At 63.0% G+C, this 22,975-nt stretch overlaps 3 protein-coding genes across 4 annotated transcripts; all 3 read left to right on the top strand.

Annotated features, from left to right (window-relative positions):
- Positions 1 to 456: 456 nt before the first annotated feature.
- CILP2 (cartilage intermediate layer protein 2) lies at positions 457 to 7,258 on the top strand. The gene is made up of 9 exons (XM_062634401.1): positions 457 to 657; positions 1,311 to 1,409; positions 1,721 to 1,993; positions 2,220 to 2,402; positions 2,729 to 2,887; positions 2,996 to 3,256; positions 3,379 to 3,487; positions 3,569 to 3,726; positions 4,011 to 7,258. The coding sequence occupies exons 1-9, from the start codon at positions 597 to 599 to the stop codon at positions 6,401 to 6,403; spliced, it is 3,696 nt and encodes a 1,231-aa protein (XP_062490385.1). The 5' UTR covers positions 457 to 596; the 3' UTR covers positions 6,404 to 7,258.
- An 8,582-nt stretch (positions 7,259 to 15,840) lies between these two features.
- LOC134171826 (huntingtin-interacting protein 1-related protein-like) lies at positions 15,841 to 19,022 on the top strand. Of its 2 annotated transcripts, none has more exons than XM_062634400.1 (5): positions 15,841 to 16,354; positions 17,223 to 17,319; positions 17,439 to 17,571; positions 17,687 to 17,752; positions 17,909 to 19,022. In XM_062634400.1, the coding sequence occupies exons 1-5, from the start codon at positions 16,046 to 16,048 to the stop codon at positions 17,916 to 17,918; spliced, it is 615 nt and encodes a 204-aa protein (XP_062490384.1). In that variant the 5' UTR covers positions 15,841 to 16,045; the 3' UTR covers positions 17,919 to 19,022. The 2 variants fall into 2 exon arrangements, with proteins under 2 accessions (XP_062490384.1, XP_062490383.1); XM_062634399.1 differs by having other exon boundaries at positions 17,687 to 17,767.
- A 1,371-nt stretch (positions 19,023 to 20,393) lies between these two features.
- PLVAP (plasmalemma vesicle associated protein) lies at positions 20,394 to 22,972 on the top strand. The gene is made up of 6 exons (XM_062634395.1): positions 20,394 to 20,872; positions 21,260 to 21,350; positions 21,552 to 22,141; positions 22,333 to 22,441; positions 22,532 to 22,610; positions 22,699 to 22,972. The coding sequence occupies exons 1-6, from the start codon at positions 20,495 to 20,497 to the stop codon at positions 22,703 to 22,705; spliced, it is 1,254 nt and encodes a 417-aa protein (XP_062490379.1). The 5' UTR covers positions 20,394 to 20,494; the 3' UTR covers positions 22,706 to 22,972.
- Positions 22,973 to 22,975: the final 3 nt, after the last annotated feature.

Genomic DNA, 22,975 nt, shown 5'->3' with positions numbered 1-22,975 from the left:
GGAGCCCCCTCCCCGCCCCGGGTTGCTTGGTACAGCCGGAGTTCTGGGGAATGCAGGGAATGCGCTGGGATTTCCGCTGGTCGGGCTGTGGGATGGGGCTGTGACCCCCAGCCGGGATCTGCTGCCCTCTGGGGGTCCCCTCTCCATCACCGTCACACTTTGCATCCCGGGTTGCAGCTGGGGCCGTGGGTGCCCCGCGCTCTGCCCGGCCTCAGCGGCACCGGGACCCGGGCGGCTCCGGCACACGCCACGGGCCAGGTCACGGCCCCGCCGTGCCCCACGGCGACGGGTGCCAGGGCAGCGCTGGCACCGGTGACCCGACCGCAGCGCGCCGGGGCTGGGCTCGCGCCGCGTTTTTCCCTTCCCTCCCCTCCGCATTCCCGAGCGCATCCAATTTTAGCAGCTTTGCAAAAACAAAGCCTGGAGCTCCGGGCTGGGGCCGCTCCTTCCCGCTGCCCCCTGACACCCAGCCAGGGCGCCCGCGCCAGCAGCCGCGTGCTGCCGTCTGACGGCGCGAGGGGGAAAGACCTCATATATAGACCCGCGGGGCCGCCGCGCTCCCAGTTGCCGGCGGAGCTGCAGCTGCGCTGGTGGCCATGGGGAAGCTGGTGCTGGCCCTCCTGGCTCTCACCGCCCTGCACGGTGCCGGCGCATCAGGTAAGGCCGGGGCTGCCGTCTATCAATGGGAATCCCCCCAGGCATCCTGGTCCTCCCAGGGGGTGGTGGTGGTGATGTGGGGCAGGAGAGGGATGGGGCTGAACGCTCTCCAGACGTGTGCCAGGGCCAGAGGTGAGCTAGGGTCATGGCCACAGCTGCAGGGGGTCCCTTCGGAATCTGGTGTTGGGAGGATGTGGTGGTGAGGCTCAGGGCAGTTTTACCATCCCCAGGGTCATGTCACCAGAGGGATGGGGACATGCTCTGTGCCATGTCACCAAAGAGATGGGGACATGCATTGTCCCATGTCCCCATTGGTCCTGCCTGCTCTGCCACTGGATGGCTGAGCACCATCAGGACTCGCTGGTGCCTCTGCCACCACCTGCTCCACGGGGCTTTTGCTGCCTGGTGCTGAGGCTCCGAAGCCCCGTGGGGTCCCTCAAGCTGCCAAAGGCTGTGTGAGACTGGAATGTCCCTGGTCTGGGGGCAAAATCCATCCAGCTGCAGGTGGGGAGGGGACAGGGTTGAGTCCCCACTGCTGCTGTGGGATGGTGCCCACTGCATGCCCAGGGAGCAAAGGACTGGCTGGGCGCCACTGGGTGCCCTGGGGAGAGAGTGCCCCAGTGCTGGGTGCTCCCACCCTGGGCTTCCCCCAGAGCCCCTGGAGAACGACTCGGAGCCGGGAAAGAGCAGCACCGTGGGGAAACCCTGGAAAGCAGCGCCCAGCCTGGCAGAGCTCGACCTGGACACGGCAGGTACGGCTGTCCCTGAGCCCCCACCAGGAACCTGCAACTGGGGCACCCCAAAGGGGCTGCATGTATGATGCCCACCATGCCAGCCTGGAGACGCTGTCACCCCCCATGGGACCCTTGCAGCAGGGATGTGGTGCCAAGCCGGTGATCCTCAAGGCTTCCCCGCCGCATCTCCAAATGCTTTCACCCATTCATCCTTTTTCCATGCAGTCCTCGATGTCCCCAAGCTGTCCCCAGCCTTGGTAGCACCCCAGGGTGCTTAGGGATGAGGGTGCTGCTCCCCATCCACATGCTCAGGACTTGCTCCATCCCAGGCAGAGGAGCTGAGTGGACGTCATGGTTCAACATTGACCACCCTGGGGGGGACGGGGACCACGAGAGCCTGGAGGCCATTCGCTTCTACTACCGGGGCCGTGTCTGCGAGCGGCCAGTGGCCATCCAGGCCCGCACCACTGAGTGGGAGCTGCCCGAGGACGTGGGTGAGGTGGTGCACATCAGCCCCAAGAAAGGCTTTCGTTGCATCAACAAGGAGCAGCCGCCAGGCAAGACCTGCTCCAACTACCACATCCGCTTCCTCTGCCCGCTGGGTGAGTGCTTGGCCCTGTTGTGTCCCACTTTGCCCCTCCCCAGGCCCCACTGACATGTTCTGTGGGGCTCCATGCCCATTGCTCATCATCCGGTTGTACCTCATTGGGTGCTGCCGGAGCTGTGGTTACACCAGGCCCCCCTCCAGCTCCATCAATCATCCCTTGGATGCATGACACTGGGCTCTGTGAGCAGTGGGTTCTCAGCTAACGCCTCTGCCGCTCCCAGAGCACATCTACTGGTCACACTGGTCCTCCTGGAGCCCCTGCTCGCGCAGCACGTGCGGCACCAGCGGCACCCAGACCCGCACCCGCCGCTGCGTCAATGCCCGGCTGGCGGCTGTGCTCAAGGAGATCAAGTGCAAGGGCAAAGCCATGGAGCGACGGACGTGCAGCGCTGGCCCCTGTCCAGGTAGGCACCCAGCATCCCAGTGCCACTTGCATCGTGCTGCCCATCTCCAGCTCCTCTCCTGGTCCATGCATCATGAGGGAGTCCCTTGGCATGGCTGGTCCCTGGCAAAGCCACTGCTGCCACCTCCTCCTCAGCTGCACTGCAGTAACAGAGGCAGCGCTGGTACAAACAGTGGGGCAGGGGCACACCAGGGTGAGCTGGGAATTGCCACGATGGAGCCTTCCCTCTTGGAGACAACCCCGTGTCCCCATGATGCAGGGCCACCCCAGGCTGGGGGCTTGGTGGGGAATGTGGTGCCCAATGCCCACCCAGTGTCTGCCCCACAGAGCCGGCATGGACAGAGTGGGGCTCCTGGGGTCCCTGTTCCCGCAGCTGCGGCAGCACCGGGAAGCGCATCCGACGCAGGAGCTGCAAGACAGCCAAGAAGGTGCCGTGCAGCGGCCGTCCCACCGAGGTGCAGAAATGTCCCCCCTCGCCCTGCCCAGGTACCTGCCCTCGGGGACACGGGGACCCCTTCCCTGGTGGTGCCCCCCAACCCATGCAGCCCCACCACTGCCCATGGCCACGGAGCTGAGCACCGTGCTGCCCTGCAGCCTGCCCTGAGCACACACTGCAGGGCACCGTCGTCTCTGCCTCTGGTTTGGCATTGCCGGATGCCCGCATCTACTTGGAGGGCCGCCCGCCAGTGCTGCTGGCCCATAGCGATGCCCACGGACGCTTCACCGCCACGGGGCTGTGCCAAGGCACCGCCGCCAACATCAGTGCCCACCGGCATGGCTTCGCCCCAGCACTGGCACCCATCGCCTCCAACGGCTCTGGCGTGGCGGTAGCACACGTGAGGCTGCAGAGGTTGGGTGAGCATTGAGGTGTGGGGATGAGGACCTGCCCATGCACCCCTTGAGGGTCCCCCCCAAGGGTGCATGGTGAGGGTGCATGGTGAGGGGGGAGCACCCTCTGCCACCTTTCTCCCCTACAGAGAAGCCCTACATGGTGCTGCACCCCAAGACGAAGGTGCGGGTGGCTGGGCAGGAGGTGACTTTCTGCTGCAAAGCCTCAGGCACCCCCATGCCAAAGAAATACTACTGGTGAGCTGGGTCTGGGACTGGGAATGGTGGGAAAAGGCAGCCACTGCTGAGTCCCAGCTGAGCCCATCCCCATGCCCACAGGTACCACAATGGGACACTGCTGGAGAGGAAGGTGCACCGGTACGGCAGCCGCCTGGTGCTGCGGGGACTGGCACCAAAGCAGGCTGGCACCTACCACTGCAAGGCCAGCACAGAGGCAGGTGCCATCAGGTCGGCACCGGCAGAGCTCACCGTGCTGGGTGAGAAAGGGATGGGGCTGCAGCATCACCTTGGGATGGGGCTGCAGCATCACCGTGGGATGGGGCTGCAGCATCACCGCGGGATGGGGCTGCAGCATCACCTTGGGATGGGGCTGCAGCATCACCGCGGGATGGGGCTGCAGCATCACCGCGGGATGGGGCTGCAGCATTGCCCCAGGATGGGGCAGCAGTAGCATCACCTCAGGATGGGGTTGCAGCATCACCCTGGGATGGGGCATGTGGTGGGGAGGGTCTCCCTAACCCCATCCTTGCTGTGCCCCCAGCCCAGGGCCAGCAGAGCTGCAAGGCAGAGCCTGAGCCGAGCCTGGTGGAGCTGCCCAGCGAGTGCCCGCAGGATGCCACCGGCTCCCGCTACTACAACGTGGGCCATTGCCCACCCACCCCATGCGCCAGCAGCCCCAGTGAGGCGGCGGCGTGCGGGGAGGACACGGGGAGCTGCTGCGGCGTGCGCAGGATGGAGATGCGGGAGATTCCCTGCGCCAGCTCCCTGCTGCCCATCAAGGTGGTGGCCGAGTGCGGCTGCGGTCCCTGTGCCCAGCCCCGCATCCTGGTGCAGGGCCGGGTGACGGCAGCCGACACTGGCGAGCCCCTGCGCTTCGGGCAGATCTTCCTGGGCAGGAGGAAGGTCGGCTTCACCGGGTACAAGGGCTCCTTCACCATCGAGGTGCCGCCGGACACGCAGCGCTTGGTGGCTCGCTTTGTGGACCGGCAGCAGAGGTTTGTGGATGCCGTCAAGGTCCTGCCCTTCAACCACCGTGGCGGTGCCGTCTACCAGGAGGTCAAGATGCTGCGGAAGAAGGAGCCGGTGGCTCTGGATGGCAGCCGGAGCAACGCCATCCCGCTGGGGGAGGCAAGTGGCCAGGAGCCCATTGGGGAGCTCGTCCTTCCTGCTGGTGTCTTCCTCCGTCCCTCTGGGGAGGTCTTCAAGGGCACGGTCAAGGCCAGTGTCACCTTCCTGGACCCCAGGGACATGGCAACAGCCAGTGCCGCCTCCAGCGACCTCAGCTTTGCCAACGCCGAGGGGGAGATCGTTCCCCTGAGGACCTATGGAATGTTTGCTGTGGATTTTCGGGAAGGGGAGAGCGGCGCGGTGCTGCAAACGGGGCCGGTGGAGGTGCGGATGGACGCGGGGCAGGTCTGGATGCCAGAGCACCTGCAGAAGATGAAGCTGTGGTCTTTGAACCCAGAAACTGGCTTATGGGAGGAGGAGGGGATCCTCCGGCAGGCCAGGGAGAGCCGAGGCAAGAGGGAGGAGAGGACATTCCTGGTGGGGAACTTGGAGATCCGGGAGCGGCGTCTCTTCAACCTGGATGTGCCGGAGGACCGCCGCTGCTTTGTCAAGGTCCGGGCTTACAGCAATGAGAAGTTCAACCCCTATGAGCAACTGGAAGGGGTGGTCATCAGCCTCATCAACCTGGAGCCCCAGCCCGGCTACCCCGCCAACCCCCGGGCATGGGGCCGCTTCGACAGCGTTGTGACGGGTCCCAACGGCGCCTGCCTGCCCGCCTTCTGCGATGCCCAGCGCCCCGATGCCTACTCAGCCTATGTCACTGCCACGCTGGGTGGGGAGGAGCTGGAAGCCGTGGCCTCCAGCCCCAAGCTCAACCCCAATGCTGTTGGGGTGTCCCAACCCTATCTGGGCAAGCTGGGCTACCGCCGCTTGGACCACGATGACCCCAACCTGAAGAAGACAGCTTTCCAAATCAACGTGGCCAAGCCTGACCCCAACAACCTTGATGAGACCAATGGTCCCATCTACCCTTACCGCAGCCTGGAAGAGTGCGAGGAGGCACCGGTCAGTGCCAATCACCTCCGCTTCTACCGCGTGGAGGTGGACAAGTATGAGTACAACGTGGTGCCTTTCAAGGAGAGTGACCTGACCTCCTGGACCGGCGACTACCTCTCGTGGTGGCCCAACCCACAGGAGTTCAGGGCTTGTTTCATCAAGGTGCAGATTGAGGGGCCACAGGAGTACATGGTGAGGTCCCGTAACGTGGGGGGCAGCCACCCTCGCACCCGGGGGCAGCTCTATGGGCTGCGGGACACCCGCAGCGTGCGGGACATGCTGATGGAGAACACCTCGGGCGCCTGCGTGGAGTTCAAGTGCAGCGGGATGCTCTTCGACCAGAGCCTGGTGGATCGCACCTTGGTCTCCATCATCCCCCAAGGCAGCTGCCGCCGCACAGGCATCAACAGCCTCCTCCGCGAGTACCTGAGCCGCCACCCGCCCGTGGCAGAGAACAACCACACGGCCGCCTTCACCATGCTGGCGCCCGTCGACCCGTTGGGCCACAACTACGGCATCTACACGGTGACGGACCAGAACCCGCGCCTGGCCAAGGAGATCGCCATCGGCCGCTGCTTCGACGGCACCTCCGACGGCTTCTCGCGGGAGATGAAGGCGGACGCGGGCACGGCCGTTACCTTCACCTGCCAGGAGCGGCCGCCGGGCCGGGAGAGCTTCTTCCAGCGCCTGCTGACGGCCCCGGCTGAGGCGCTGGCCGAGATCCGGCGGGAGATGGGCACCGGCGAGGTGCGCCGGGCTCCCCCTGATGTGATGGACTTCGCCTCCGGCGCCCGAGCCCCCGGCCCCACGGCCACCCGCCGGACCCCCAGCAGCCCGCGGAGGATGGGCCGGAGCCGGGGGCAGGTGTGAGCCCCGCGGTGGCCCCGTGGCCCCTCCCCGGCTCCGCTCTGCCCTCCCCTTCCCATCGCTTTTACCCGCATCATTTAAACCAGCCGAGGGGACACACACGGGACACGTGGAGCGGGACCCTCTCGCTGTGCCCATGCCCTCAGCCCCAGCCCCGTGCGGGGCAGTTCATGGTGCTCAGCCCCAGGGACCACGGTGCTGGTTGGTGCCGGCAGCGGCGCCTCGGCCCCACGGGCTTATTAAAATAAAGAAGAATAAAAGAGGGGGTGGAAGCCAATAGGGAAAGGGGCCGGGATGGGAAGGGAAGGGACGGGGTCCCCTGCCTGGTGCTTTGCCCCATGCCCAGTATTGGGCTCCCCTGTGCCGGGGCTGGCACTAGCCGAGGGTGCTAGGAACTGGGAGCACCCACTGCACCCCTGCCAGCACCACCCCATAAGGAAACGTGGGGCTTCTTTAGGAGGAAGACCCCGAGGATGTGGGTAAAAAGCCCTCCCTGCTCTCTCTGCCCAGCACCGTATGGTGTGGCTCTCCGGTGGCATGCAGCGTGCTGGGGCCATCAGGCTTGGTCCCTGTGATGTTCACCCATCCCCCGGCAGTGCCTCATCCTGCACCCATCCTGCTGCCACCATCCCGGCTAGTTTTGCCCTCGGGGAGTGTTTTTACCCTTCCAACTGCCTTTACCCCAGGCAAAAATCAGGCATGAAAGCGTTTGTTGTAACCCGGCACCAGGGAGCGGGCAGGAGGCTGGGGCAGGATGTGGCCCCGCGGCGGTGCTGGAGTGCACCGAGGAGTTGTACGTTATTTATTACGAAATACAGAGTTGTGTGTGCACCCGCCCGGCTGCTGGGGGTGCCCGGACCCGCCTCTGTGTGTGTGTGACCCCAAACCCCCCTGCCCATCGCCTCCCACCTCCACGGTAGCACCGTCCCAGCGGCTCCTGTTTGCCTTGGGCCAGGCTCAAGGCTTGGCGGCAGCACGGGGGGAACGACGCCAGGTTCCTGCAGCCGTGGGACGTGGCAGCTCGGGGGGGGGTGGGCTCCATCCAGCCCCGTAGCCCTCCCCTCGTGGCACAGGAATGCACTGAGCACCCACTGGGTGACCCCAGCCAGGGAGAGGGGCAGGGGTCTGTCTGTCTGACATCAGCCCATCCGCACGCCCTGGCTTGTGCTCCTGGGTGGGTTTTCCAGCCCCCATCCCACACGTGGATCCCAGAGGATGCAGTAATGGAACAAGCTGAGTTCATGGAGCCGCCCCCCCCCCCCCCCCCCCCTTTTCCAGCTCCTGGGACAACGTTTCCCTTTTACAACATGGTTTGGCTGCACCACGGCATTTTTTCACCCTTATACTGGATGCGGCCGCTCACGAGATCAAAGGGGACAATGGGAAGGGGTTCAGGGGGTGTTTGCCAAAGCAGCCACCAAATCCCAGCCCCTGTGCCCATTCCATCTGGATGGGAACACAGCAGACACTGCGACCCCATCGTGAGGGTCTGACCCCCCACAGAACAAGGGTGCTGGGTCTGCCTGTACCTGAGTGCTACCTGTCCTTGCGCTGCCTGTCACTGAGTGCTGTCTGTCCCTGGGTGCTGCCTGTCCTTGTTCTGCCTGTCCCTGGGTGCTGCCTGTCCTTGTGCTGCCTGTGCCTGGGTGCTGCCTGTCCCTGGGTGCTGGGTGCCACGGACCCCCTGCAGGGTAAGGCCGGTGGGTGCTGCCCCGTGGCCATGTGCTGGGGGCCGGGGGCAGTGCCAGCGGGCAGGATTGTTTTCCACCATCTGGTTGGCTCGGTGGGATGCAGCTGCACAGGCAGGGCGGGTGGAAGCGGCTCCTGCTGCTATTTATGGCATCGGGAAGAAAACTGGGATGAAAAAAGACAAAAAGCAGCCACACAAAGGGGCTGGTCAGACCCCCCCGTTTGCAGCCCCTTATGCTCACAGCTGCTCCCTGCTCCAGCTCACTGGATCCCATCCCAGTGACACAGAGCCAAGGGGGAGGCCAGGGGCTCCCCGCAGTCCCATAGACCCAGAGAAGGAGCCAGGGGCACACACGCAGGGATATGCCAGGGTTGCGGGAGGTCCATGCTGGGTGTCCAGCCCAGCCCAGCATTCCCGAGGGCTGGAAACCCGCCCAAGGTCAGGGGATGGGCTGGGGGCTGCAGCCAAGCCCCTCCTGCTGCTCCCCCATTTGGTGTGGGTCCAGCTCAGGAGCTGAACCTGTGGTCCCCATCCCGGGGGTCTGCACCCTCCAGCCCCAGGGACAAGATGCTCCTCAGTCCTCACCCTGTCCCCAAATGTCCCCATCACTTTTCAGACCCACACCGTGTGCTGCGGAGCATCACTGGGTACCAAAATACTCCCCTGGCCCCTCCTGGCTCTCAGGTGATGCTCGGCCCAGGCTGATTCCATGGCTGAGCTGCCCAAGCTGCAGCTGGGATGCTTTTGTCTCCCATTTTCCTAATCCTCAGCAGAAATCACCAGCATGTGGCTCTGTGGGACCGGCAGCAGCTCCAGAATGGGGGTACCCTGCAGGGGAGCCCCACGGAGACCCCACACCAGACCCCCATGCTCCAGGATGGAGAACCCAGATGTGTTTCTGCAGCACAACAGCTGTGTGTGTTTGTGGGGCAAAGACCTGCTCTTTTTTTGCCTTCTCAGCCCCTGAGCATGGGAGGTGCTCCCAGCTCAGCTCCGCAGTGGGCAGGTGGGAGGCTGGGGATGGAGTGAGGGTCCCCGAGGTTCCCCCACGACTTTGGGCAAGTGATGGGGTGAAGTGGGGCTCAGCCGTGTGGTCTGGGGCGTGCAAGGTGTGGATGCAAAACCACTCAGCTCTGCTGGGTCCATCTGGCTCCGATGATGCCTGGGTAGCAGAGACAGGGAAGGAAACAGCTCCTGGATGACAGGACCTTGGGATGCAGGTGAAGGGGCAGGGCGAGAGCCAGTGTCCGTGCGGGATGTGTATCCCTGTGGTGATGAGAAAGGCAGGTGGGGCCGGAGCTCAGCTGCTTCTTGTTACCCCCGGCCCCCAGCCAAACGGGGAATAGCAAAGCGGCAGCTTCCATCCCACCCCGCCAGCAATTAGGGATGGCTGGAGCCCAACCTTGGTGTGCCGGAGCACCGGCACGTCCTGTGGTGCTGCCGAGGCTCCCAAGTGGGGATGGGGGTGCTGTTTGCCCCCAACAGAATCCCCACCCTGGGATGCACCCCCCCCAAGCCCCATATTGAGCAGTGGGAGTGGGATGCTGCTGCCCTGTACCCCACAAGCACGTCCTGGTGCTGGCCGGGAACAAAAGCTGGAAAGCACCTTGGGAAGCTGCTCGTGTTCTGTCTCCTTTTTATTTTTGTTTTAAATAATGGAAAATCTAATGACAGAGCCTAAATTGAAATAATAAAAGCCAGCAGCTGAAAAGCCAACCCAAAATAGGAGAGAAACCCACGTTTCAGGCTGAACGGGAACAGGCGCAGGCAAGGGATGAAAGGGAAAAGCAGAGATGCTGCAGGGAGGAGGAGGACCCTCCTCCCTGCCCCACCATGGGGTGTGGAGCATTGCTGTGGTGGGATCTGCCCCCTGAGCCCCCCACAATGTGTCCCCAGGGGTCCCCTCCCCCCTGGCTTCACTCCTTTGCTTCATACCAAGCCCAGCACTGCTGCTCCAGGGGCCGCATCCTGGCGTGGACTCCAGCCCCAGGGGGGGCGGAGGCATCTTCTCCATCCCCTGTCCTGAAGTGGAGCGTCCCTTTGGATCCTGGACCAGAACACCCCTTTGGCCCCAACCAGAGCATCCCCATTGCCCAAACCACAGCACCCCCCAGGTACCCCAACAAGAGCATCCCCAGGGACCCCAACTGGGGCATTTCTGTGGACCCCAAAAAGAGCATCCCCATGGACTCCAACAAGAGCATCCCCATGGACCCCAACAAGAGCATCCCCAGGTATCCCAACCAGAGCATCCCCAGGGATCCCAATAGGAGTATGCCCAATGATCCCAACCAGAGCATCCCCAGGGACACCCAATTGGAGCATCCTCAGGGATGCCAAATTGAGCATCTCTGGGGACCCCAACCAGAGCATCCCGTGCATCCAGCCACAGGGGGACACGGAGGGTGCCAGCTCTCTGTCTGCCACAATGGCCAGATCCAGCTCCCGAATTCCAGGCCGTCTGGCCAAGATGTGCTTCTCGGCTCCCAGCATTCCCTCCAGACAACCTGCTGGAGGAGGAGGGAAAAGAATCCCATCCTCAAACCCGGACAAGCTGGAAGCGAGAGACCCCAACCCCTCCTGAGGACACCGGCTGGGGCGTTGCTTCCTGTACCCTGGGAAAAAAGCTCTTGGAAGCTGGGATTTGAGGGGAGCAGTGGGGCTGACACTGGGGATGCCACGGGGATGGCTCCGGGGCTGCCTCAGTGATGCACATTCCTCTCCCAGTTGCTTTGTAGCTGTCCTGTGTGGTTTTGAGCGCCGCATCTCCCCATGGCGCTGTTCAACACGAGCTGCCTCTGGAAAAAACAGCCGTGCCCGCCTTTCCAGGCTATTTTTGAAGCCTTTGGCCTCGGCTCCTCTTCAGGCTCCAGCCCATAAATACCAATAACAACACATTTCAAGGCTTTCTGCTGACAGTCCCGGTGCTGCCAAAGCCTTTTCATTCTCCAGATGTTGGGAATCTGACTCAAAAACGCGAAGTTTGGTCAATATTTGGGCCGGGTTTGATTTCCAGCCTTTGCTTTTTCGATCACATGAAGCAGAGCAATAAAAGGCCTCAAAGTGGAGCATCTATTTCTGGAGGCAGTGGCCGGAGCATCCCCAGGGATGGGCTTCCAGTGCCAGGGTGCTGTGCCGGGGGTGACAGGGAGGTGGCACCAGCCCATCCCTGTAGGTGCCACCTTTGGCTTTGTTTGGGTCATTTGGACTTGGATGTGTTTGGGAGAGCAGCTCTGGTGTGACACAAGGGCAGCCAGGGCCAGCCCAGTCCCGCATCCCACACTCTGTATCCCATATTGAGTGTCCCATATCCCATACCCCATATTCCCATGCCCCGCACCCCATATTCCATATTCCACATCCCATATATCTTATACGCTGCATCCCATGTGCATCCCATATCCCACATTCCACATGTCATACCCCGCATCCCACATCCCATACCCCATATTCCCACATCCCACATTCCACATCCTATACCCCATATCCTACATTCCATATCCCCTTCCTATACCCCATACCCCATATCCTATATTCTATATCTCATATCCTGCCCCCATATCCTACATCCCACATTCTATATCCTGCACCCCATATTCCACACCCTGCATCTGACACCTCACGTCCTACACAAGCATCCCCCATCCACACTCTGTATCACATCTCCCATGCCCAAACACTGCATCCCGCATCCCGTGCCGCCCATCTCCTCCCAGCCCCACACAGTGGTAGGGAAAGGAGCCGGGAATGTGCCTCTCCCCATCCGCCCAAGTGCTCCGGGTCCTTCAGGGCCGCGCTGGCCCTGCCAGTGTTGCCTTCCCTTGGGCGCTGTTTCCCTGCTAAGGAACGTCAGCAGGAAAAGCATTAAAAACACCAGGATTTTAGCCCAGGTCCTGGAAAAAAAAAAGAGCGTTTCAGGTTTCTCCCCACCAGGCCCCGCTCCCGGCTTCCCAAAAACCAGCCCATGCTGCGGCTGCAGCTCAGCGCATCCCCAGGGATGCAGCCGGGGGCTCCCCACCCACTACCAAGAGCCGGCACCTCCCTACCCGCAGCCAGGGAGGCTGGATGGGGACACCCCGGGAAGGCCTGGTGTGGGTTGGATGGCACGGAGCCAGAAGCCAGGGCCGGATCCTGCCCATTGCCCCCCCCGAGCCAGGGCAGGGAGTGGGGCTGTGCTTCGGACTGGTACCACCCACCCCATCACCCCACCACCAGCCTCCCCAGTACCCCAGGTGCCCCATCACCTGGTTATCCCACACTCCAGCCATACCCAAGGTAGCTCTGAGCCCAGGCTTCCCAAACCCTACCTTGGGTATCCCATAACCCCATTACTCTGTACCCCTGGTACCCCATACCTTAGGTAGCCCATACCCGTAATTCTCTATAGCCAAGGTACCCCATAACCACACCTCATTTCTCCATACTCCATGTACTCCACAGCTTGGGTTCCCCATACTCTCATTTCTCCATACCCCATGTGCCCCATATCCCCATTTCTCCATACCCTGGGTTCTCTGTGCCCCCAGTTATCTATACCCCGGGTACCCCATACCCTGGGTTCCCTATCATATACCCCTAATTCTTTATAACTGAGGCACTCAGTGCTCTGGGTACCGCATTTACACCCCCCAAATACCCCCACACCCCCATTACCAGGGGATGCTTGGCCCTGTTCCCCCCTCCATGAGCACTGGCCCCACTGCCAGCTACATGGAGCTTCACCCCCCATGTGTGGCCCCCCAGCTCCCTGGCTCTCCTGCAGTGAGCCGCAACATGTTGCCCAGTCCTGCATCCCACCTCTGTATCCTATGTCCTATACCCCACACCCCACAATCCGCATCCCATATCCTATATCCTGCATCCCGTATGTGCCTTTCCCAGCGCCGGCTCAGGGAGGACCCAGCGGCCGTTCACCTCCCCCGGAACCACATGATTTCCTGGAAAATCCCGTTTTTGGGGAAGTGAAACTGCTCGGTTCGGGGCAGAGCTCCCACCTGCCTCCCAGCACCGAGGGCTCGTGCCTGGATGAAGGCTGGGATGAAGGACCCGCTGCCACCAAGGAAGCGGCCTTGGAGGACCTATGTGGCCTTGGCCTTCGGGATGGCCGTCGTGGTGCTGGTGGCCGCACTCCCCACTGCCCTCTGGCCGCTGGCCACGGGCTCTGCCATGGTGGGGAACTGCTCTGCGAGGCTGGAGGGCCTGGAGGAAGCTTTGGCCACCACCAACCAGTCCCTTGCCAAAGCCCACGGGCAGAGGGATGACTGCAAGAGGCAGCTGGTAGGTGCTGGGTGACGCTGGGGTCCTGCAGCCCCCCCCGTGCCCCCGAAGTGGGTGCGTGTGGGTGCTTTGAGGAGCCCCCAGCCCCTTTGCTCTGGCAGAGCCTGCTGCAGGGGAAAGCTTTGGAGCTGGAGGTGGCGCTTCACAACGTGAGCCAGCTGCAAGGTGGGGGCAGAGCAGGAAAAGGGGTGCAGGGGGGTGGGTGCAGGCAACAGCCCCTGAGATACCCTGATCCAATCTGCTGGGACACCCTCATCCCATCCGCTGGGATACCCTGATCCCATCCCCTGGAACACCCTCATCCCACCCCCTGTGAAACCCTGATCCCATCCCCTGGGACACTCTCATCCCATCCCCTTGGACAGCCTCACCCCATCCCTGGGACATCCTCATCCCATCTGCTGGGATACCCTTATCTCATCCCCTGGGTCACCCTCATCCCATCCCCTGGAACACCCTCATCCCATCCCCTTGGACAGCCTCACCCCATCACCTGGGACACCCTGATCCCATCCCCTGGGTCACCCTGATCCCATCCCCTGGGTCACCCTGATCCCGTCCCCTGGAACACACTCATCCCATCCCCTGGAACACGCTAATCCCATCGCCTGGGACACCCTGATCCCATTTGCTGGGACACCCTCATCCCATCCTCTGGAACACCCTCATCCCATCCCCTGAGACACCCTGATCCCATTTGCTGGGACACCCTGATTCCATCCCCTGGGACACCCTGATCCCATCCCCTGGGACACCCTGATCCCATCCCCTTGGATAGCCTCACCCCATCCCCTGGGACATCCTCACCCCATCCCCTGGGACATCCTCACCCCATCCCCTGGGACATCCTCATCCCATCTGCTGGGATACCCTTATCTCATCCCCTGGATCACCCTCATCCCATCCCCTGGGTCACCCTCATCCCATCCCTTGGGACACCCCAATCCCATCCCCTGGGACACCCTGATCCCATCCGCTGGGACACCCTCATCCCATCTGCTGGGATACCCTGATCCCATCCCCTGGATCACCCTCATCCCATCCCCTGGATCACCCTCATCCCATCCCTGGAACACCCTCATCCCATCCCCTGGATCACCCTCATCCCATCCCTGGAACACCCTCATCCCGTCCCCTGGGTCACCCTCATCCCATCCCCTGGAAAACCCTCATCCCATCCCCTGGAACACCCTCATCCCATCCTCTGGGTCACCCTCATCCCATCCCCTGGATCACCCTCATCCCATCCCCTGGAACACCCTCATCCCATCCCCTGGGTCACCTTCATCCTGTCCCCTGGGTCACCCTCATCCCATCCCTGGAACACCCTCATCCCATCCCTGGAACACCCTCATCCCGTCCCCTGGGTCACCCTCATCCCATCCCTGGAACACCCTCATCCCATCCCCTGGAACACCCTAATCCCATCCCCTGGGTCACCCTCATCCCATCCCTGGAACACCCTCATCCCATCCCCTGGAACACCCTCATCCCGTCCCCTGGGTCACCCTCATCCCATCCCTGGAACACCCTCATCCCATCCCCTGGGTCACCTTCATCCCATCCCCTGGATCACCCTCATCCCATCCTCTGGAACACCCTAATCCCGTCCCCTGGGTCACCCTCATCCCATCCCCTGGAACACCCTCATCCCGTCCCCTGGGTCACCCTCATCCCATCCCTGGAACACCCTCATCCCATCCCCTGGGTCACCTTCATCCCATCCCCTGGATCACCCTCATCCCATCCCCTGGACACCTTCCCCGCTGCCTTTGCTCCCTGCAGGGGAGAACAGGGCGCTGCAGGCAGCGGTGGCACAGCAGCAGCAGCAGCTCGAGGACCTGCAGGGCAGCAGGTGAGCCCCACGTCCCCCACGTCCCCCCCAGCCCCACGCTCTGTCATCGACTGCCCCTGTGTGTGTGTCCCCTCCAGGGACCAGCTCCAGCAGCAGAACCAGCGCCTGCAGCAGCAGCTCCAGGCCATGAGGAGGCTGTACTCGGATGGGACCAGGCCCTTGGATGCATCCCTCGGCCTCCTGGTTCTCCTCCTCACCAGGATGCTTCTGTGAGGAGCATGGACCCCGCTGATTGTCCCATCTGCTCCCCATGGAGTGATGGCCCTCAAGCCACTAAGGACTGTGCCCAGGGTGAGGAGGGGACAGAGGCATGGCAGGGCTGTCCAGAGCTACTCTAGTTATAGAATCACAAAATCATAGAATGGTTTGGGTTGGAAAGGACCTTAAAGCTCATGCAGTTCCAACCCTCTGCCATGGGCAGGGAGTTAAGTGACTTTCAACCAATTTCCAGTAAACCACTGTGAAAATGAAGCGTTTTGTTGCTCCAGAACCTCTTGGAGAACCAAAGCCCCATCTCTGCTGCACTGGGGTCGAGAGGGTGCTGTAGCAGCCCCTCAGCATCCCCAACTGGACCCCAGCTGCATCCCTGCTTGTCCCTGTGGCTGTGTCCCAGGGCTGGGCGCAGGGACAGAGCATCCTCCAGCACAAACAAGAGCTATTCTGGGCTGTGACCTGCGAGGAACCGCAGCCCAAAGCGGTGCCTGGGGAGAGCAACCCACACACCACAATTGCAGCAACCCAGGGAGCGACCTGCCCCGGGGACACCGGCACAGCCGGGCAGCCACCGCTGCAGCGGGTGCACGGTCCCTGCTCCCCCTCCGCCATGGACCCCGCGGTGCCCAGAGCCACGCTGAAGGTGCTGGGGCTGTGCGCGGCGCTGCTGGTGCTGGTGGCGGCGGTGACGGTGGCTGTGGCGGTGATGGTGTGGCGCTCCGAGGCGGTGGGCAAGCTGCGGGGCTGCCGGGAGCAGGCGGCCAACGCGAGCCGGGAGCTTGGGAATGCCGTGGCCGAGCTGGAGCGGGAGCGAGCGCGGCTGCAGCGGGCGCAGGATGCGCTGCGCAGGGAGCTTGCCCAGGCCCATGGGGACAGCAAGAAGCTCAATGGCAGCCTGGTGTCCTGCCGGGAGCGAGCGGTAGGTGATGGTGGGCATGGGGACAGGAGGGTCCTCGGCCACCTGCGTGCGTGGGGTGAGCGGTGGTGGGGCGGAGAGGGGGGTTCTGGCCTCAAGAGCAGGGTGATGCTTCATCCCTTGTGAGGGATTTCACCCAGGCGCATGGGAAGCACCGGCACTGATGGGAAGGATGCTGCAAGTTGGAAAGATGAGCCAGGAAAGAGGAGATTCAGCCCTGGGATGAAGGACCAGCAGCACCCCAGGGTGTGCGGCCACATTCGTGCGTGGGACACCCCAAAAGGGGAACCCTGGTGGGTCCCAGTTCCTCAGCACAGCCCCAGGGCTGCCGTACCCCTGCCCATGTGCCTGTGCCGGTGCCTGGTCTGGGGCAGCTATTCTGAGCTGTGGCCGAGCTGCTCCATGCACGTATAATTACCCCGTCCCAAGGAGCCAGTGAGGAGCTGCCATTCCTCTGCTCCCAGGTATTTTTAGCTGCAGCTCCAGCTGGGAAAGGGCCTGGCCCCAGTGCCGTGGCCACAGCCCGGAGGAAGAGCTGGGTCCCGCGCCCTCCGGGTTCATCCGGCTGAACAATGGAGCAGAGAGGCTGGAAAAGTGCTCCTGCTTCCCAGGGCTGGCGCCGGGCTGGGCACTTGCTTGGGGAGCCCTGTCCCCTCCCAGGGGTGCCATCCATGGGGACCTGGATCTGTGTGCTCCAGCATCCTCCCCAGGCTCAGGCAGGGCCATCCCCACAGGGAAGAGTGATTTCCCCACATCCTCATCCCTGCTCCTTCAGTAAACATAGCTCCCAGACCACCGGGAGCACGGGGACAGCCTGGGGACATGGGGTGGCGGTGAGAAGGGGCAGGACACTGCCCACCCTTGTCCCCAGGCCAGGCTGGTGGCCAATGTGACAGCGCTGGGGGAAGAGGTGCTGGCCCTGCAGCGGGAGCGGGATGAGCTGGCCCGTGGCAAAGCGGCTCTGGAAGGTGAGCGATGTCCCATGGCAATGGTGGGCACAGGTCCCCCATCACACACCCACTGGGGAAAACGGGTGTTCCGGGCTCGGGGTGCAGGGTTTGGGGTGACGGTGCTGTCCCCATCGCAGGGGAGCTGGCTCGGGGTGAGGAGCAGGCGCTGGGGCTGCGGCAGCAGCTGGAGCAGGCGATGGAGCAGCAGCGAGCGCTGCGGGCACGCAGGGAGCGCTGTGAGGCCCGGCACAGAGACCTCGAGGCCACCCTGTAAGGTCCCTGTCCCCCAGCACGGGCTGGGGACCGCCACGCATCCCATCACCCCGAACCAGCCTGACCCATGGGGACCATGGGCACCCCTTCACGTGGCTCCATGTCCCTGCAGGAGGGACTACGCGGCCCAGGTGGATGCTCTGCGGCGGCAGGCGAGGAACCGAGCGACCGGGCGCAGGTGCCCCCCACCCCGGTATTCCTGCATGGCCGGGGGGAGGACATACAGCCCTGGGGGGGGATTCACCCACCGTGATGTGCCGGTGTCAGCGGTGTCCCCGGGGTGCAGCACCTGAGGTGTGCAGGGACTCACTCACTGCCCTCCCCTCTCTTGCAGGAAGGGCTGAAGAGCCGCAGCCCCCAGACCCCCTCCCTGATGGGGGCTTGGGGCTGGGCCCCCCACCTGCTGAGCCCATCATTGCCAGTCTCACAGCACCCTTTAGCACTGGGACCCAGAAGCCACTCAGCCCCGGCCACTTCTGACCGGCACCAGCGCATCCAGATGAAGGAGGTTGGTGGTCACTGTGTGTCCCGACCCCACCGTGTGTCCCGATCCAGCCATCTATCCTGATCCAGCTGCCTGTCACGATCCTGCCATGTGTCACGATGACTCCACTGTGTCCCAAAGCCACCACATCCCGATCCAGCTGCCTGTTGTGAAGCTGTTGCGTCCTGATCCCACTGTGTCCCGATGCCACCACACATCCTGATCCTCTTGTGTGTCTCAATGCCACCACCGCAGCAGGACCAGAGCATGGGATCACCCAGCTTTTTGGGCAGAGCTTTAGCTCAACCACTGACTCCTTGGAGCTGCTTTAATCAGTTCCAGGGTCTAACGCCACATTCCCAGTGCATTCCAGAAACTGGGAAGACTGGGCAGGGGTTTGGGCAATAAAGGCTGCTCTGTTCCCTGAGATGATCCCCCCAACCCTGCTCAAGCACCACACACACCCCAGGGCTTTAACTGCCACCGCTGGCGCTAGAAGGGACCCCGAAGTCACACTGGGGATCCAGTGCCAGTGACAAAAGGAGGTGGGAATGGGGGACCAGTGGCTGCTGCTGTTTTGCAGCCACTTCCCAGGATCTTTGATCCTCTTTGAAGAAGGTTTCCAGGAAAGTTGCCGATTTTCCTGCTGCCGCCGCCGCCACGATATCCTGTGCAGAGGGCAGGCAGGCTGAACACAGGCATCCGGCCTCCTCCTGCTGCGCTTCCCATGGGACATCACCCCCGTGCCCCCCGACTTTCCAGGGAAGGGCTGCAGAGCCTGCGATTGAGGGACCAGCCCCATTCCCGCAGCCTGAATCCGGCAGTGCCAATGAACCTCAGCCCCGCAGCGATTTGGGATGGGGAGGACAAGCAGGCACAGCCATTCCCATCATTTCCAATGGGAAAGGTTAATTACAATGGGGGACTAATTGAAAAATGGGGCAGAGGGAGGGTCTGCAGCGCTGGGGGAGGGAGGGTCCCCGATGGGAGTCACTGGTGAGCCCAGGAGGCTGTGGGAGTCCTCGGGATGCTGCTGGAGCATCCAACTGGCTTCGGTGCCGGGGGTCCGGCCGAGCCCCGGCAGCGGGACCAGGGGGGCCAGGGGGTGACTCACCGTTATTTGCAGCTCAGGAAGGAAACGGCAGTAGCGGTGAATGGATCCAGGCCTGACACCATCCCGGCCATCGCAGACACTTCCCGGTCCCCAGGGAGCGCGGTGCAGCCAGGAGGCAGGAAGCAGTGAGCGGCTTGGGGTCAGCGCCGGCACAGCCCTGGCCAGGCATCCTGCCGAGCCTGGGGGGGGTCAGGGCACATCCCAGCGCTCCCGCGGGGGGGCACAGGCTGGAAATGCCCATGGCTGGGACCCCACCATGGTCCAGCTCAACCCAGCCCCCCCATCTGTGCTCACGAGTGCTGAGGGTTGGAGAGACAACATCCCCCCCCCCCCCCCAGTGCTGCCTGTGCCGGCTGCCGCCCCTTTTCCCTGTATCAAGGACCCCCCCCCCAGTGTCCCCAACCTGTCCCCAAGCCAGCCCGCACCTGCAGGCTCTCCCCTCAGCTTGGTGTGGGCACCCCGGATTTGGAAGAGGGCAGGGGAGACAGCGCCCACCCTGTGGCTCTTTCCATTCATGCTCAGCTGGGCTGAGCCACCGTGGGGCCAGGGCCACACATGGGGCCAGGGCCACCAGTGCTCCACATGGAGCTTGGCTGGGCTTCCTCAGCAGACCAGACGTTTGGCCGTGCCCATGGGAATGGACAGGTCTGGATTTGCCCCTTGCTCCCCTCCATCAGCTGCTCTGCCCAGCAGAGATGTCCCTGCGCAGGGACCAGGACCGGGAGCAGCTTCCCAGGCCCTGCAGCTGGATGGTGACTCTACAGTGTGACAGCACCCATGGGTACCACGGCCACAGGTTCCCCCCCCCCCAGCCCAGGGCCACCCTACTGACGATCCAGGGCCTGGCCCCATCCTTCCCCTGCCCACAAGTTACCTGGGAGGTGCAGGAGAGGACACAGAGCATCAGCCCCTGTGTGCCACCAACCCAGCAGTGACCCATGTGCCACCGTTCACCACAAGGACACAGCACCGGCACCAACCCAGCGCAGGATCCTCCTCCATCACCCCCCAGCGAGTGCTGGCAGCTGCATCCCACCCTGCCTGCCCTGGGGACTCATCCCAGGGCATCCCGGCCGCGCTGGGGGCTATTTTGGGATCAGAACTGGTCCTTGCCCATTAGCAACCGCAACAGTCGTCTTCTCGCAAACAGAAGCTGCGTCGTGATAACTCGGTGGGTCGGGAGCATCCGGAGAGGCAGGAAGGAGCCCGGCAGAAGGAAATATTCACTGGAGCAAGATAAACACAGCGTCGGGAGAACGCTCCGCCCCGGCTTGGCCAAAAAGAGGCTGCCCCGGGCTTGGGGTGAGCAGAGCATCAGCGGGATGGAGAAGAGCAGCTACCCCATGGCCAAGTTCGGACTGGAGGCCAAGGAAGTGATGCCCAAGCAGGACTGTGGGTTTTACGTGAAGTACATCTTCCTCTTCATCTCCCTCATCCAGTTCCTCATCATCCTGGGGCTGGTGCTGTTCATGGTGTATGGCAACGCGCAGGCGGGCACCGACACTCACCTCCGGCTGCTGGAGGAGCAGCTCCAGGATCGCTACAGCAAGATCATTGCCCTTGGTGAAAGGAACATCAACCTGACCCGCACGCTCAATGCCACCCTCAAGGAGAAGCAGAGCCTGCAGGCCCTTGCCCAGAAGGTGCAACGGGAGCTGGAGAAGTGCAACAGCTCCCAGACTCCCAACCCCATCCCCAAGGTGAGCACACATCCCTGCGGAGGGATGGCAGAGCCCCCTGTTGGGTACCAGGAGCAGCGAGCGAGCCATGGGTGTTGCAAGGACCCACAAGCTTCAAGCCCCGCAAGCTTCAGCAGGGATGGGTGACAGGGTGCTGGGGGCAGAGCCTCTGGCGATGACAAATTGCCCTCCACAAGTCCCCGGGACGGGTCCCAGTCTCTGCTCTAAGGGCTTCCAATCTTGAAGCCCTCTTCACCCTCATCCTGCTCCTTATCCTCTTTCTTCTCTTCCTCATCCTCCCCAGCCTCAGCAACCCCCAGTGCTCTCAGCAGTGCCTGGGGAGGGGGAGGCACTGTGGGGGTCAGGGATATGTTTTAACCCCCCCTCCTCTTCCTCACCCTTCTTCAGCTGCAGGAGATGATGAAGATCATCTTCTACCAGAAGACTAAGCTGGACGAGTGCCACATGACCATCGGCCTCATCAACGCCAGCTGCAGCAGTAAGGAACCCCCCCACCCTGGGCACCCCCTTCCCAACACCCGGGGTACCCCCTGCACCCCTCAGGGACCCACTGCAGGCTGCGCAGGTGGGACTGCAGGATGACAGCACCCATGGGTGTTCCCCCAAGGTGTGGGGTGGGATTTGGGGGGGGGGGGGGGGGAGGACCACACACCCCAACCCCACACATCCCCCTGTACAGCCGATAAGGTGCTGCTGCGGAGCCAGCTGGACCAGGCAGCCCAGGCCAAGAAGGAGCAGGAGGAGAACTGCCGCAAAGAGGGGGCTTTGCTGAGTAAAGCCACGGCGGAGCAGGAGAGCTGCCAACAGGAGCTGCGCAGCAGCCAGAGCCTCCTCGAGTCCACCCGGCACAACCTGGAGCTGCACAAGCAGGAGTGCAGCACCCTGAGGTCCGACGTCAGCTACTCCTTCCAGCGCATCAAGGAGATGCTCAGCCCCTACAGCTGCACCGCGGTCCACGACCAGCTCAACTGGCTGACCCAGCGCACGGAGAGGCTGTTCCTCTGGCAGCAGGACCGCGACACCAAGTATGTGGGGAAGAGCGTGTGCGAGGCGAGCCTGAGCCAGTGTCAGCAGAACTGCTCCAGGGAGAAGCAGGAGCTGGAGAAGCGGCTGCAGGGCAGTGAGAAGCAGGTCAAGGGAGGCCAGGAGGAGAAGAAGAAGCTGCTGGCGGAGAAGGAGCAGCTCGGCAAGGAGCTGGAGGAGAAGAGCAAAGCAGCCGCGCAGGCTTGGTACTTCAAGGACCAGCTCAGCATCTGCATGGGCTCCAAGGTGAGGGAGATGCTGGAGACATCCCCCGGCACCTGGGGGTCTTTGTTGTGTGTGGCCGCATTTCTCCCAGCACAGCCACGCTTATGCGCTGGGCAAAGACAAGAGGTCGCAGCACCCTCAGGTCCCCTTCACCCCAGGGTGCTGTGGCAGCAGTGACAGCACTGATGGCCTCCATATACTCTCCTTCACAGATGGACACTTTCTTCGACATCACAGGCTCCCGGGTGCGGCCGGGACCCTTCGCCAGCACAAGCACCCTTGTGGATGCCCTGCGGAACCAGGGCATCTTTGGGAATATGGGTGAGTTGTAGGGGGGAAGCTCTGTGGGACCCTGCTGGCCCCCCTCCCTCCTGGCACCCAGCCCTGCTCAGGGCTGCTCCATCCCACCAGGCAAAATCAATGCGGAGGAGATCCAGCGCTCGGTGCAGAAGATCATGGAGCAGTACACATCCACCCTCAAGATCCCCAGGTGAGGGGGGCTGGCGCGGGACCTCACTGGGCTGGGGGGATACCAGGCGGGGGAGCAGCACCAGGGTCTGATCCTGCCCTCTCCACAGCGGCTAACAGCAGAGCTTCACATGGATTACAGCAGCGAGGGGTTCCAGGACCAGCCTAGGCAGCGCTTCCAGCAGCACAGATGGCAAATCCTGGCCGAGAGCGAGCAGGAAGCCCTTGGCCATCCCAACCCCAGTGCAGCGGGAGCCGGGGCCACCCTTCCCTGTCCCTTTCCCTGTATCCCTGCGCTCATCCCATCCCACATGCTCACCTCCCCCCTGCATGTACTTGGCAGCTGTAAATAGAGCCGGCCCTGAGCACCAACACTGCTCGCCACAT

This window comes from Pezoporus occidentalis, unplaced genomic scaffold, assembly GCF_034315485.1.
Source record: "Pezoporus occidentalis ecotype Australia unplaced genomic scaffold, CSIRO_AGI_Poc_V1 ctg424, whole genome shotgun sequence".
NCBI lineage: Eukaryota > Metazoa > Chordata > Aves > Psittaciformes > Psittacidae > Pezoporus > Pezoporus occidentalis.
Note: the sequence above shows the minus strand (reverse complement) of the source record. Positions and strands in the feature narration are given on the sequence as shown.